At 49.1% G+C, this 14,163-nt stretch overlaps 2 protein-coding genes across 2 annotated transcripts; both read right to left on the minus strand.

The window, feature by feature from the left end:
* Positions 1-30: 30 nt before the first annotated feature.
* Positions 31-2,267, minus strand: LOC108152584 (cytosol aminopeptidase). The gene is made up of 3 exons (XM_017282028.2): positions 1,046-2,267; positions 523-987; positions 31-462 (listed from the first exon to the last, which is right to left on the minus strand). Exons 1-3 carry the CDS (start codon positions 2,138-2,140, stop codon positions 322-324), a joined length of 1,701 nt encoding a protein of 566 aa, XP_017137517.1. The 5' UTR covers positions 2,141-2,267; the 3' UTR covers positions 31-321.
* A 270-nt stretch (positions 2,268-2,537) lies between these two features.
* On the minus strand, positions 2,538-12,330 carry LOC108152587. The gene is given in 6 exon segments (XM_017282034.2): positions 2,538-4,087; positions 4,161-4,356; positions 4,411-4,618; positions 5,433-5,594; positions 8,932-9,658; positions 11,961-12,330. Coding segments are annotated over 5 exon segments (1,494 nt in total). The 5' UTR covers positions 9,124-9,658; positions 11,961-12,330; the 3' UTR covers positions 2,538-3,351.
* Positions 12,331-14,163: the final 1,833 nt, after the last annotated feature.

Genomic DNA, 14,163 nt, shown 5'->3' on the forward strand with positions numbered 1-14,163 from the left:
TAAAAAAGAAAGGGTTTTACAATCAAAAGGTTAGAGAATAACATTTATTTGGCATACGCCTAGCTTTTAAAATATTTCAGCGAAAAATATGCTTTAATTTTACAATAATGCATTGCCGTTACAAAGTGCCGTGACTAAAAGATTACTTTAAAGTTTCGATAGTGCATCATTAATTCCAAAAACCTATTCCTTGAAAATACTAAAAATTTGTAAACATGTTCAATTAACATTGTCTGGCCAAAATATTTATAACAGCAGCGGAGTGCTTTGTGGGACTGACTATTGGGACTGGCATATCTTCATTTCGTCTGGAAGACTTTACTACTTGCCCAACTTCGGCGCGGTGTCCTTGCAGATGGTCTGGGCAATGAACTCGACCAGGGTGCGGGTCGGACGGCCAGCCATGCCACGGCGAAGGTACTCAAAGTCGATGCCGTTGGTGACCATCACGTTCGTGGCATCCTGAAACGAGAAACGCAGTTAGACAATCCACCACCGAGTGGGAGATCCTCCTATACTCACAATGTGCATCCACTGGCCACACGGCACGAACTCACGCAGGAAGGCAGCGGCCTTGCAGGGACGTCCACCTCGGCCAATGCCGTAGTTCTGGACATCGCTGCGGGATCCGGCACGCACGGCCTTGCTGTAGTAGTTCCACAACGGGAAGCGCCACACGCGGTCTCCGGTGTGCATGCTGGCGTGCTTGATCTGCTGCCACAGGATCTCCGAGTTGGTGAAGACTCCGGCGGCTGCTTCGTCCAGGGACTGACGCATGTAGCCCGAGCAGGTGCCGACGTCAATGATGCACTTGGGACAGAAGTTTTGCGCATACAGCAGGGCGTCTGCCAGGACCAGTACATCCTCGTGATCGGTGCACTGGATCTCGATGGTCTTGCCGTTCATGGACTTGACCATGTCCCCGGGACGAAACGAATTGCAACCAACAACGTTTTCACAAAGAGGTATCAGACCACGGATGTTGACCTAAACAAGGACAATCAAAACTAACCATCAATCGAGAGACAAAAACCTTTCCACTTACGGGTAAACGGAGACCGGCCACGGCTCGACAGGTGGCTACGACGACTGCTGCTCCGGTCATGTCGCCACGCATGTTGTACAGTTCGTTGCGTCTCTTCAGGCACAATCCTCCAGCATCGTAAGTCACGCCTTGGCCCACCAGTACAATGGGACGCTCCTCGGCACAGGTGCCGTAGTAACTCAGCTCCAGGAAGATGGGTGGCTCGCACGAGGCCTTGCCCACAGCCAGGAAGGCGTGCATCGACTGGCTCTCGGCCCAGCCCTCGACTTTGACCTCCACATTGACACCGGACTTGCAAAGCACCTCGACGACATTCTGCGCAAAGGCTGTGGGTGTGAGGAGGTTGGAGGGCATCTCCTGCAGCTGCCGCGTCAGGTTCTGGGCGGCTGCCTTCTGCAGGCCTATGCGCCATCCTTCGATGTCGCAAATATCATCTGGGGTGGCAAACAAATCAATGGACGGTACGGAGAGGCGTTGCTTGGGGTCTCGCAGCTCTTGATAAGCCCAGATGCCCAACGCTGCCCCCTCGGCGGCGGACTCGGCGTGGCCGCAGTTTTCAACTTCGATTCTGTCGGTGTCCAGCTCGGCCAGGATGCGGCAGGCGGCGGCCACGGAGCGACGGATCGCCTCCTTCTGCTCGTCGAGCACCTCGTACGGATTGTAGCCGAGGCACTCCTTGCCGAGGCCGACCACAGCCACCACAGAGTAGTACGGGATGCGCTCTGGCTCGATCGCGAAGAGCAGACGGGCCTCGCCCCTCTTGGGCATGGGTCCGGACATACGCAGGACCTGGATGAGGCGGCCGTTGGTCTTGGTCACGTTGTACCGCCAACCGGCCGGGGTCAGGATGCCGGCATCGTTCTTGTCCTCCTCATCCGCAAAGACACCGATCACTAAACCGCGCGAGGGCTGATCCGCACAGATGTCCATCTGCTGCAGCTGCAGCATCTGGTTGATGGCCTGCGAGACGTACGAACGCCTCAGCACGGTGTTGGCATACTGCCAGCGGACAACCGGCTGCTTGACGATCCTGGCAAGCAAACTCCGCGACACTCCGAACATTGCACCGAGCCTGCGAGAACACATACCAATCATCAAACACACAACAATTTTTAGAAAAAAAAAGAGAAATATTAAATTACTGAAACTGAAAATTTGCTTAACTAGAACAAAAAATTTTGATTTCGATTTTAGCTGTTGACTCGACTATTTGTTAACAGGAACTGAAAAATTTTTTGTAGAGCAACGATAAGTTCGTGACACAAGGGGAAGAGGGGTTTTCCAAGGCCTTTTCTGATGGGGCCATTAAAAAGGATACTAGATCCCAATTTTAAATGTGTGTTGGAAATGTTTAAGAGCTACAGCTATCCTGCGTTTTATCATCAAAATAAGCACCATCTGTGCAGTGTTTTTATAGAAGAAAGTGGTCTCAGAAACAGCAGATGAGATCGCACCGTTGCAGACTGATTGTACACCCATCAAAACCATCCAATCCGCAGGTGTATGCATTGTTCCTTGCATTTTGTTTATTTTTTAACCATACTCAGCATAATCGATTAGGTACAATTTCTTTCGTTTTGTTTTGTAATACTGCTTGAAATTTGAGACACCGGCGAGACACAGACACATAGTGATAACATCCACATACAATATACAATATATATATCTTTAAATCTTTATCTTATACATCTTTAGCTAGTAGATACTCGTATTCTTGTATATAAAATAACAATGGCTTTATAACCCATTCTAGCGTGTTGTTTCTGCCTCACATCTTTGCCATATACTTGGGATATGTTTCAGTTTGGTTTTGGTTGGTTTCGAGTTTCGTTTATTTTGGTGGGGCGAGAGTTGCGGTTCGATAAGAAAATATGCAGCTAAGATACATATATGTATGTATACTCTTGAGCAGACCATCAGGAGATCATCTATGGGCCACAGGGCCCTGACTATCAAGAGTTCAACAAAGACTAGTAGTAGTAGTAGTTGTAGTAGTAGCATAAACTTTGAAAGAGTGCAACATTCTAGGGGTACGCGGAGAGCATATACTCGTATAATAAGAGGCACATTAGTTATTTGAGCAACTACAGCGCATAGAGACTAGAGAGTGCTAGACAGCTGCGTGGTTGAAGGTATCCTTGTTCCTTTACCGGTACTTTGGCACCCGTTTCGTGGCGCAATGCTTTTTTCAAAATCACTTTCACGGAGTCCACAATCGTCACAATGCAAAGCTCCGTCTATTTACAATATATTCTCGTAATAAAAATGGGATCTCTCTTGGGCAAATGATAATCCTATAGTTGCAATCACAAAATCGTGGTCACGGTCACGGGCTGGCCATCGGCATTCACAGAGCGTTCTGTTTGCACCCGGGTGCCGAAGCTCTCCACGCTTGTGGCCTTGCTCAGGTCGATCGCCGGCACATCCTCATCGTAGTCGGAGGCCAGCTCCTCCTCTGCCAGGTAGCTGCATTTCGTTGCCTTCGTGTGGTTCTGGTTCTGGTTCTGGTTCTGGTGCTGGTTCTGGCTTTGATGCTCCTGCGCGTGGATGCAGTGCGTCTTGGCCTTGGAGCAGCCCGGTGCCGATCCGGGCCCGGCCATATAGATGATGCCATCGTCCGTGTCCTCGTCGTCGGTGTGCTTCACCGGATAGTGGCCGTAGCCCGCCTCGCACTGGTACGGATTGGACTTGACGTGCACATTGCGGCAGCTGCCACCGCAATTGTGGTGGCTCTCGGCGTCCCCCCCATTGGCGCCGTAGCAGTGGCCCCTGTGGAGCGAGTGGGCCACCGAGTGGGTGTGCACCTGGCCCACCCCAGCCTGCGTGCTGCTGGAGTGGGCCACTGACTGCTAAATGTGCGAGTGGGAGCGGGCGATGGACAGCGAGTAGGGGCTGAGGTCCTTCTGGATGCTCATCGAATCGTAGATGGGGAACTCGCAGCAGAGGATGAACTTCAGGGCACTGGGCACCTCCACGTACACAGCCGGTGGCACGGGGATCAGTGGCGAGGTGGAGGCCTTGTACTTGCGGTACTCCAGCTGGCTGCAGGGCAGGGCAAGCGGTCGGGTGGACCCATTAGAGGATTAATTAATTTCTCAAACCCCTCTCTACTCACTCTTTGTACTTCTCGTCGGCGCTACGTTCGCGCAGCGGAATGCCGGACAGGAAGAGTATGATCAGCGTGGTAAAGATGGGCGAGGCAATGGCCACCCACTCATGGCCGCTGATCACGTTCAGGGAGATGGCAAAGATGCCCCACCAAATGATGACCTCCCCAAAATAATTCGGATGACGGGAAACACTCCACAACCCTGTCGATGATTTTTGTTGAATAATAATTGAACAGTGGATTTCTTGCCACTTACCATCGTTGCAGAACTTTCCCTGATTGGCCGGGTCTTGGCGGAACGAGAACTTTTGCAGATCCGCATAGGTCTCGGCCAGCAGCCCCACAATGAACATGCCCGTGCCGGTGGAGTCCAGGGTGGTCATCGTCTTGGGTGCATGCGGCTGCGAATGGCGCGGCGAATTGATGATGATCACTGGCAGTGAGACGATGTACACCCAAACGGCCTAGGGAACAATAGGATATAGAATATTCAATTGGCAATAATGTAGGTATCTTTGATCCCTCAATCTTGTATATATCTTTCGATTATCTGTCAATCAAGAACCACTTTTCTCGCTACACAACATCCCATATAGGCGCTTGCTCTACTCCTAAGTGACTTTTCATCAACAAGTGATTTCTGCTGGAATGGAAAATAAATTCAGACAAAACGATTGCGGGACATGCCACATGCAGCACGCCACCGCCAGCGCCACAGGACAGACGGACAGGCAGACAGACAGACACAATGAAGGACAGTCGACAGTCGTCACCCGCACACAGGCACTGAGATCCTTCGACCCACTCCCCGACACCCTCAACGTTTAACAGGCATCGCCCACATGTGTCATGTCATTTTCCAAGCCCCCACGCTACAAACTGTTTTAATTGTTGCTGGAACTGGGACTAGGACTGGGTGGGGTGGCGTAGTGTGTGGTGCGGGGTTTGCCATTGCAGTCAGGCCACTCTCCACTCCATCCTCCTTCACGCAACTGGAATGGCGGGGAAGGGGACTGGGACTGGCACTGGCCCGTCGACAACTGCTGAAATATGAAATATTCAAAAACCTCTGCGCACACGTCAATTAGTGACAGTTTGATTGATTTTCGGGGCAGCGAACGGACGGGGGATTCCAAGTTGAAGGTTCTGTCATTGAAAGCAAAATTGAAAAGTGGCTGACGCAACTAACCCCGCTTCGGCCCCGAAACCTTGCCCGCCACATGGCACCCGCAAGAACAGCCTTACCTTGGAGATGGTGCATTGGGACTCTCGACTCACCTGAAAGGTCCAGAAGACCGCATAGCGTATGACGTTGCGTCGGGTATCCTCGAACTGCTTGTCGCGGCCCAACTTGATGATGCGATACAGCAAATATCCGGATAGCCGGGCACCCCACAGGCACACAAAGAGCGTGACCATCAGCTGGCGGCTGTCGTAGGCCTGCGGAAAGGGAAATGTGTAGGGGAATGGTGGATCAGAGCGGCTGGCTACCCAGGGGGAGGCACTTAAAATTAAACCCCTGCGTGTGAATCGATGGGCAGGCAGATTGGGGCAGACCCGCAATGCCGTAAATTTGTGGCTGTATATCTGTATATCTGTGTGAGAATCAGAGCGGCTGGTAGGGGGCTTGCGAGCTGATGATGATGGAGCCTAGGTAAATTTAGAGTTCAAGGCTAAATGGTAAAGGTAATCCAGCAACAGAATTGAGATATATCTGGGCTGGAATCAAGACATATTCGCGCCTGGCAAAAAGTCGAGTTCAAGGCTAGTTTGGGCACTCTCGTAACTATTTTCAGCTTTCCTATCAAAATGGGATATACGAATTTCCTTTACCTTTAATATATTTTAATATCGGTCAAAAGGGGACCCCCTTCCGATATTGTACAGATTTCGGTGGCTAGACAATGGGTATGTAATCTCCATGTAGCTGATGGCAGTCCATCTACGTCCATCTACAGGGTATCAAGCAATCCATACCCTCTGCTCATGCTGTATTCATTGCCCAACGAGTAATTTGCACGAATTTTATTTGGTTTTTTCGTGTGTGAGACGAGTGTTGTTTGCAGGAGTTGCTCGGCGGATGGGCGGATGTGTTATTTTAAAAAAACACCACATGCGAATTTTGCATAAATAAAGAGGGAGAGAGAAAAGCACGCGCCAGTGGAGGCGGCCAAAAGTGCTCTCTAGGATGGATTGGAGCTGGGTTTCGGGCAAGGCTATGGCTATGGCTATGGCTATGGCTATGGTGTGTGGTTCAATAATGAATGAGTCGAGTCGAGCTGAGCTTGCCAGCGAGCAGCACTTTGCATATTTATAAACGGCATTGATGGCAACAGCCACACACACACAGTGGGAATGAGCAAAGCAGAGCAGAGAAATACGGTAGCAGGAGGAATGTACACTCGCACGGGACGGTTAGGGCCGTCAAACGGCTCATGAAAAATGCATACAAGGAAAAAAATGGTTAAATTGCTTTGCCAATGACAGTGAAAGTGCAGCCGGCAGCCCCGCCCACTTGGCCATAACCGCCGCCAAGGCACACACACACACGCGCCTTCCACCCTCACTGAGGGTCCACCCTCACGTATACGTTGGGATAGCCATGGCCAGGGGCAAGGATATCTATCTCTTTCTCCCTCGTTCTCTCTCGTTCTGTGCAGTTTATTGTGGCTGCCACAAGTTGATAGTTTAATGGGTTTGTCATTTGCGAAGACAGTTCGCTCACTCGATTGTCTATTTTCAGTTTGATTGAGCTGCCTTTCAGCCAAGGCTTTCAGTCATTTTATCGCTCGATTTATTAAACGACCCCCCAGCGATAAACCATCGACAGGCAGGCCGGGGCAGGGCCAGGGCCAGAGGCAAAGGCAGTGGCAGTGGCAGTGGCAGTGGCAGCGCTCTAGGCTGCATACAACTGCAATAAAACATTTTGATGGCCCTCACACACACGGGTGCACAGATAACGGCTGTTGCTTGAGGAACAGCGACAAAACAAGCAACAACAGCCACCAGCAATGGCAGCACATCCACTTCCGCTTCCGCCTGGCGACAAGCGAGCGCTCAGGCAGCAAGGCAGCCAGGCAGCTCTGTCTACACGGTTGGATGGAGCCAGGACAGAGTCATGATTAATTTTCGATCAATATTCGAAACACAGAACACCAAAATTAATTTCAAACAAATGTATAATTCATGTCCGGAAAGGAACATTTCTGTTTGACCGTGGTCGAATCCATTACGGCGCCTGAAACGGGATGCAGAATGTCGGCGGGAAGGGGTTGTAGCTGGACTCATGTTTCAATGCCGTATTGTGTTCCCTTTGCTGGCCAAAAGCTTTACACTGCGGTTGTGGTTACGTAGCAAATTGAAATTGACGGGACTCTCAAGTTTATTCGGTAAAACGATACTTTTGTGGGTGACCAAAAGTGGGAACCGATACCTGATGCTATTGTTAAAGTTTTAATTGGAATTTAAGCAAATTGCGTAGTTAACTGGGAAAGTTTTCCTTAAAAAGGGTGTGCCTGAGTAGTGTACCACAACAACGAGGAAAGGATATTGGTTCTGCTTTTAAGGTAATTTAAAAAATATATGTTTATTCATACATATGTATGTATATCGGAATATTTATCTCCTTATCCGCTTGACTGACCAATTGCCCGTTCAGGCGGCAGTCAAAGGGAGGGCCAGAACCTATCCAGCTCTGCTTTTACTTAATGTATCTCGATAGAAGTGATATAGTGGCTTTTAGTCTGCTCTTTCTTGATGCACTAAAGCGTTGGTCCGAGTGCGTGCAGAACGTGAGCCCCCACGGAGAGCGCAATCTCCTTTGCCTCCAGCGCGCTAAAGAGGAACAGTTGAAGCAGAAGGCCATGCAGCTGTACGTGGGTGCCTGCTCCAAGTGGACGAAAGTTGTGTGCCTCTCAAGTGGGGACTCGAAAAGCTGCGTGGCACTATCTCGAACATCTTCATCAATCCGAACCAATTAGCTTAGGAGTTCGCTCCCAAATAAGCCTGGCCTGTGGTTTGGGTATGTGGTTTTCAGCCTTCAAAGGAAAAATCTCAATGCAACCACTCAATCTCTTGTTATGCTTGGCCTGGCTTGGTATAAATTAATATAAGAACTACTGAATGCTTTGGCTTAAGAGTTACGTCCATAAGCATTTTATGGTACATTCTTTGGAATTTGTATTACATTTTTCCTTTGTTTATGTGGTGCTTGTGATTTAATGAAATTTGTGCAATATACAGCAATAGCTGTTCAAGCTGTCGCCCATCACGTCTCATCACTCCCATCTTCCCTCCCAAAAACAAAGCTGTAGGTAGTTAGACGCTTAGGCCCACAGTCAGACAGACAGACAGACAGATGGAGGACCCTCACGATGCCAAGGTCATGCCACAGCTGCAACAACGACAGCAACAGCAACAGCAGCAGCAACAGCAACGAGCAACGAAACAACAGCAGAAACGTGGGCCTTGCTGGGCGTAACCTTTTGTTTCGGAGGCAATAGATGTGTATGTGGGGATGCTAGTATCTGTGTGTGTGCGTGTGTGTGCTTCTGCACGTTCTGGTGTCTGCGTGCGTATGCGAAATTCAGTTTTCAATGTCAGCCAACAGCGCCTGAAACGACCGGCAACAGCCACCAAAGCCAAAGCCAAACCACTCTGGGCGGCACACCCCTCCAGCGAGTGAGATCTGGAGGTGACATGTTTATGGTCACGTTTAAAATGCAGCGCGTAAATTTTATACGGAACAGAACAGAACAGAGTACGCTTTCGCACTTACCTTTGAAGGTCGATCAATTTGGCCCAGAAAGAAGGTCAACAGCGAGATGATAATGAAGTTGACGCCGCCCGCAAAGTCCGTCAGCTTGTCCATGTGCAGTATGGAGTTGATGAGGAAGAAGAACAGCTGCAGGCTGCCCACAACAATGGCGCTGATGGCAAAGTGATCATAGTCCAGCACGTGGACGGCCATCTCGACACCTGTGCGGGTTCTGGTCCTCTGGTAGTCGGGTCTGGGTCGGGTTTGGCCTGTTGGTGTTGGTGTTGGGTGTCTGTGATGGTGAGTCTGGTGTCGGTGTTGGACCCGGACTGGATGTTCGAGATGAGCAACAGGTCTGTTCGACGCTGGCTGTTCTTTAATATTGCAAAGTGTTTAGCTTTCACATCGCTTCACCATGGACTGTCTCTCCCTCTGGCCCCAGAGAGGTTTACATGGTGTGCTGCCTGCTGCCTGCTGCCAGCTGCCAGCTGCTCTTGGCTGCCAGCCAAGGAGTCTTTTCTGTGTCCTGCTGGCACTGGCCTCCTTCTGCTGTTGCTCCTCCTGGCTGTGTCTGCTGTTCCGCCAGCTGGTGCGTCTGCCTCTGCCTCTGCCTCTGCCTGAGTCTGTGTCTGCTCCGGCTCCTGCGCCTGCTCCTGCCCCCTCTGTGGCGGCTCTGCTTCCCTTGGTCGTGAACGTGGACGCTTGTTGATTATATATTTATGTGATGATTGTTAATTTGGGGTCGTCTCTGCAAAGTGCAATAAATAATGCAGAAGCGTACGGGTTATGGCAAGTGCTCTGCTGGTTATTTGCGTAATGAAAACTTAATTCAATTTTCCGCTACCCTGAAGAATCCTTCATTTGAGTAAACTTCAACTACCACTACCCCAAGCACCTAAGCACCTAAGCATCTAAGCGTGGTGGCAATCTCCTGGCCCTGCCACACCCTAAGCGGTGTCTGTATTTGTGTGCATTGAGCCGGCAAATCGTTGGCATCATGCTCCTGCCCCTGTCTTGGCACCAAGCGAATGGTGCCTGCCCGGGGGTTGTGTATTTGTGTGTGTGTGTGTGTGTGTGTGTGTGTGTGTGTGTGTGTTTGTGTGCGAGTGGGTGCTTCAATGGTTTATGTGGCACATACTTGAGCTGTTTGGCTTAACTTCTTAAGCCTTTATTTGTGCACCCTCTTCCAGCGGCACAATCTCCTTTCCCCCTTTCGCTCTTTCACTCATTGTTTGTGCAACATTTTCAGCCTGCATACATAATTAACTAACTAAATCCCTGGGGTAGACCACAATGCAGTCTCCGTCGGTGTCTGCTCTCCTCTTCATATCTGGCGAACAAAAGTGTGCCACAGATTGCACGGATAGTGCCACTGCAGGTGTGGCTTGCAATCGATTTTCAAGTGATTTAATTGACTCTATGGAAGCAGCTCTCAAAAGTTATCTTCCCCTCCATTAGCCACTATTTCAGATTGCACAAAGTTTCAATTGAAATCCATGTCCATATATGTATATTTCCTTATTTTGCGGCCCAAATTCCGGTAACAACTTTATTGGCATCTTGAATAATTTATCTTGCTATTTGCATATATGTATTTGAGTTGGTAAGCTATTTCCAGCTAATGCCAACAAATTTATATAAATAACTCAATTCAGAACAACACTGGTACAGAAGTTTGTGCAACTTTGGATTCTACTTGGAAAATACCCCAACAATTGAAGCAGGAAGTCGGACACACAGACCTGTAAGTAGGTCCAAGACAAGCTAAGGTGTATTCATCGATGCTAGTAAATGCAATGCAATTTCGCTTTCTCTGCTCTTTCTTTTTGGCAATAGCCGCCAGGAGACATCTCGGCCTTGGCAGACATCTTCACGGGACTCTCCCATAAGGCACTAATGACGGATATTATTATACATCCATGTCTATATAGTACCTGTTAATGTATATAGTAATTATATACCAGTATATTATGAATCTTTTAGTCTTCCAAATAACTGTCAGTTCTTAAGATTGGCTGATTTTGTATTGTAGCTACCTCCCAAAGCTGCCATAGAAGCCAGAGAATCGCCAGGGTATTACCCTGACACTTTGGTAGCCTTTTTTTGATCAGTGGCATGTCTTTTCGCTGGAATTTCAAAGGAATTTCAATACCAAAATAATGAAACATGAAACATGTACTTGTACCTGACTGGATGGCATTTCCCATTTCCCACTTCCCATTTGCTAGGAAATTCCACCACTTCTGGCCTCCACAGTTCTGTGTGTCGGCCCGAAAGGTATGCCGCACGTTTTTGTTCTGCCCCGTAGTTCGCCAAAGAAATGCATCAGTGTTGCACATTCATTAAAGCAACGCCCGCGGCGAAGTCAAGGCCCCAAAAACAAAAGGCTGGAATCGTGTGAAAGTTGTGCCATCATGCCCCATGCCCCATGCCCCATGCCCCATGCCACACTCACAACAACACACACACAAACACAGAGAGACCCGTTAATATAGATGTGTAGTCAGTCAGCTGTATGCAGAAGAGCAGACTCTGCCGCTGTTGCCACTTGGCTTGGCTGTTGCCACTGTTCTTGCTTGTTGTCGTCACTGTTCTACGGCTGTTGTTTGCTACTTTGCATACCCTGGCGCTGTGTGGCGTCTCCGGTATGAGGTCCTGCCCTGCCCCGACTCGGGGTTGAGGCTGGGGCTATTTGTAGCCGCAAGCCATTGACAAGGTGTCTGCCAGGCTGTCACTCACACTTACCGCAACTCGGGGCAGGACGGCCGAGTGGGTCGTCCACCTGGTCGGGTGGTTGGGTGGCACGGTGGAGACGAAGCAACGCCAAGAATTTGCATACAAAGTTCTCTCATCATTCACTCTGCAACCGGCTCGAATAGTTGCGCCCCAAGTTTTGCACACTTTTAAACGCATTTTCGCGTGCTTTGCATTTTCCGCCCACGTGTCGCCACCGAGAGGTGAGCATTCGGTTCTGCCATTAAGGAATTCGGTTGGAGAATGAGACTTCTATGATGGGTCGAAGCCGTGACGCGCTAGACGTGCACACCTACCTTGGGCTCCGCTTCCATTTTCCACCATACTATGTGCAGTACAAAGTCAAAAATAATAGCTAATATTTTAATCTGGTTCTTAGTCGGATCTGCGCTCAACCTATGCGTTGCTTCCTGGCTTTTGATGAGGAATGTTTTCCCGTTCGAACACAACTGATTGATGGTTCTAGCTGTCAGTTCCCAAATGATGTCTACCCCAGTCCCCATTTCCATTTCCATTTCCTCCTATAAGAATCATATGTGTGTTTTTGGCCTCTTCCAAGGCCGCATCACGAATTCCCCTCAAGTCCGACACCTTTCATCACAGCAGGCCTTCTGTGTTTACATGTGTTCCACTTTTGGGGCACAAATTGAATATAATCCTAAGCCTGTTACAACACATTTCACGGTCGAGCCAAGACAATTCTCGACTTTGTGAGAACAAGCGCGACGACGACAACAAATTGTAGCTTTACGGGGAGGGAAGGGGAGGGGGGGTGTGCTTTCTTCGTATTGGATTTCCCTTTCCCTTTAGCAATCGCTTTTCTCTGTGTTTCTGTTTGTGTGAGCCTGCTGCTGGCACTGCATTTACAGCATGCAGCACAATTTGCTCCGGTTCAACGGTGCGTATGATTAACTTTGAAGCTTCCACAACACCGAAGGCAAGGCACTCCATTTCCTCACTTCGCAGAGAAGCCTCTGCCCGGGCTCGCTTCGACGTCTGCCGAGGACGTATGCTAATTGATGACATCGTTTTCGTTGATCTAGTTTATAGTATTTATAAGCTGGGGACATTGACGGCACACTGACCAATTAGCCATCTCCCTGGCATTTGTCGATTTGTGTTGGCCTTATTGATTGGTGTGGCTTGTGCTGTTCGTTAAACGGGCCACGCAATTACTGGTGCCGACAGAAACTAATTGAATTATACCCATCCGACAGTTTATTGTAGACCAGACCCATCTATGGCCTGCTCCCAGGAGAATTTCTCAACCATTAAATCGAATTTTATAGCTTGTGCCAGCCCTTAATCTCCAACAGTTTCTTCCATTCGTGACCCAAGTGATGGCAAAGATTCTGCACTGTGAAGTGTAATCCGAACAAATTGTTTTTTCATGACCCAGCAACACGGAAAGGCATTAAACAGAATTATGCATAAAGTCCAGTCTTATCCGGATTGCCATTGCCGGGCAATTCAATAAAGCGGAATCTATTTTAAATTGACTACCACTGACAGAGAGAGTTCCATAAATTGGCCATTGTGATGCGGCGGTGCTGCATGTAATCCCCCTGTGAATGGGGCGTGAGAGCCAGTCCGGCTGGCTTAATGCGGAGCATAGTTCGGCACCACCTTGAACTTGTTGTCGGGGACCCAAGTGGGTTTGGTCATTTATTCATGCCAGAAGTTTGGCTGCTGGTCGAGAAGTGGAGAGAGGTATTGACGTATGTATTTTCAATTAAATTTACTCGCTAGTGCTGTGGAGTATTTATGGCTTCCAACTACGGATATTTCTATTTTTATGGCAGTGGGAGTTTGGCTCCTGGGAGGTAGCGGGAGCGGTAGCGGTAGCGGAAGCAAACAAACGCCCAAAGTTGTGCGACATGTGGCAGGGCAGCCAGAGCACCATGCCACACTCTCGTACATAACTAACTATGTTATGTGTTTGTGCATGTGTCAATAGTGTAACTGAAGCTTCTGCTCCTCGCTTTTCGAGCTGGCTGGCAGGCTATATGTACATATCGCTCTATACGTGCCCATACCCTGTGAGGGGCACCCAGATAAATAAATCGGCCGAAGGAGCCACAGAAGGCTAAGCGGAAAAAACACGCGTATACAACAGCACTCATACGCACACACACACACAAAAAAAAAGTAAATAAAAAGAAAGCGAGTATATACTTATGTACTTATGTACCCACAGATGGCATTAGAGACTTGTCTTCTTTCTGCCTGACGTGCCATGCCCCTTGGCTGCTTGGCTGCCACACAGAAGTGGAAAGTCAAGTAAGTTGGACACGCGCTGCGTTAAGTTTTATAATTTCCCACCGAAGGTCTTCTCTTCTTTCCAAGCACCCCACTCACCGAAGGCTCAAGCACCCTTAAGGCAACATAGCATTCCTGTAACGCTTCTAAACAAGCAACGCACATTTCCGTTTCCGTTTATGCCGCAAAATGGCCAAAAATTGGCTGCCATTGATGGCTCAAATGAGCGTCTGGGGCTGA

Source organism: Drosophila miranda, chromosome XR (assembly GCF_003369915.1).
Source record: "Drosophila miranda strain MSH22 chromosome XR, D.miranda_PacBio2.1, whole genome shotgun sequence".
Lineage (NCBI taxonomy): Eukaryota > Metazoa > Arthropoda > Insecta > Diptera > Drosophilidae > Drosophila > Drosophila miranda.

Coding starts and splice junctions, on each gene's coding strand:
- LOC108152584 (XM_017282028.2), bottom strand. CDS start 2,140: ATGATTGGTATGTGTTCTCGCAGGCTCGGTGCAATGTTCGGAGTGTCG. Junction 988..1,045: donor TGGCCGGTCTCCGTTTACCC/GTAAGTGGAAAG, acceptor GTCCTTGTTTAG/GTCAACATCCGTGGTCTGAT. Junction 463..522: donor GTGGCCAGTGGATGCACATT/GTGAGTATAGGA, acceptor TTCTCGTTTCAG/GATGCCACGAACGTGATGGT.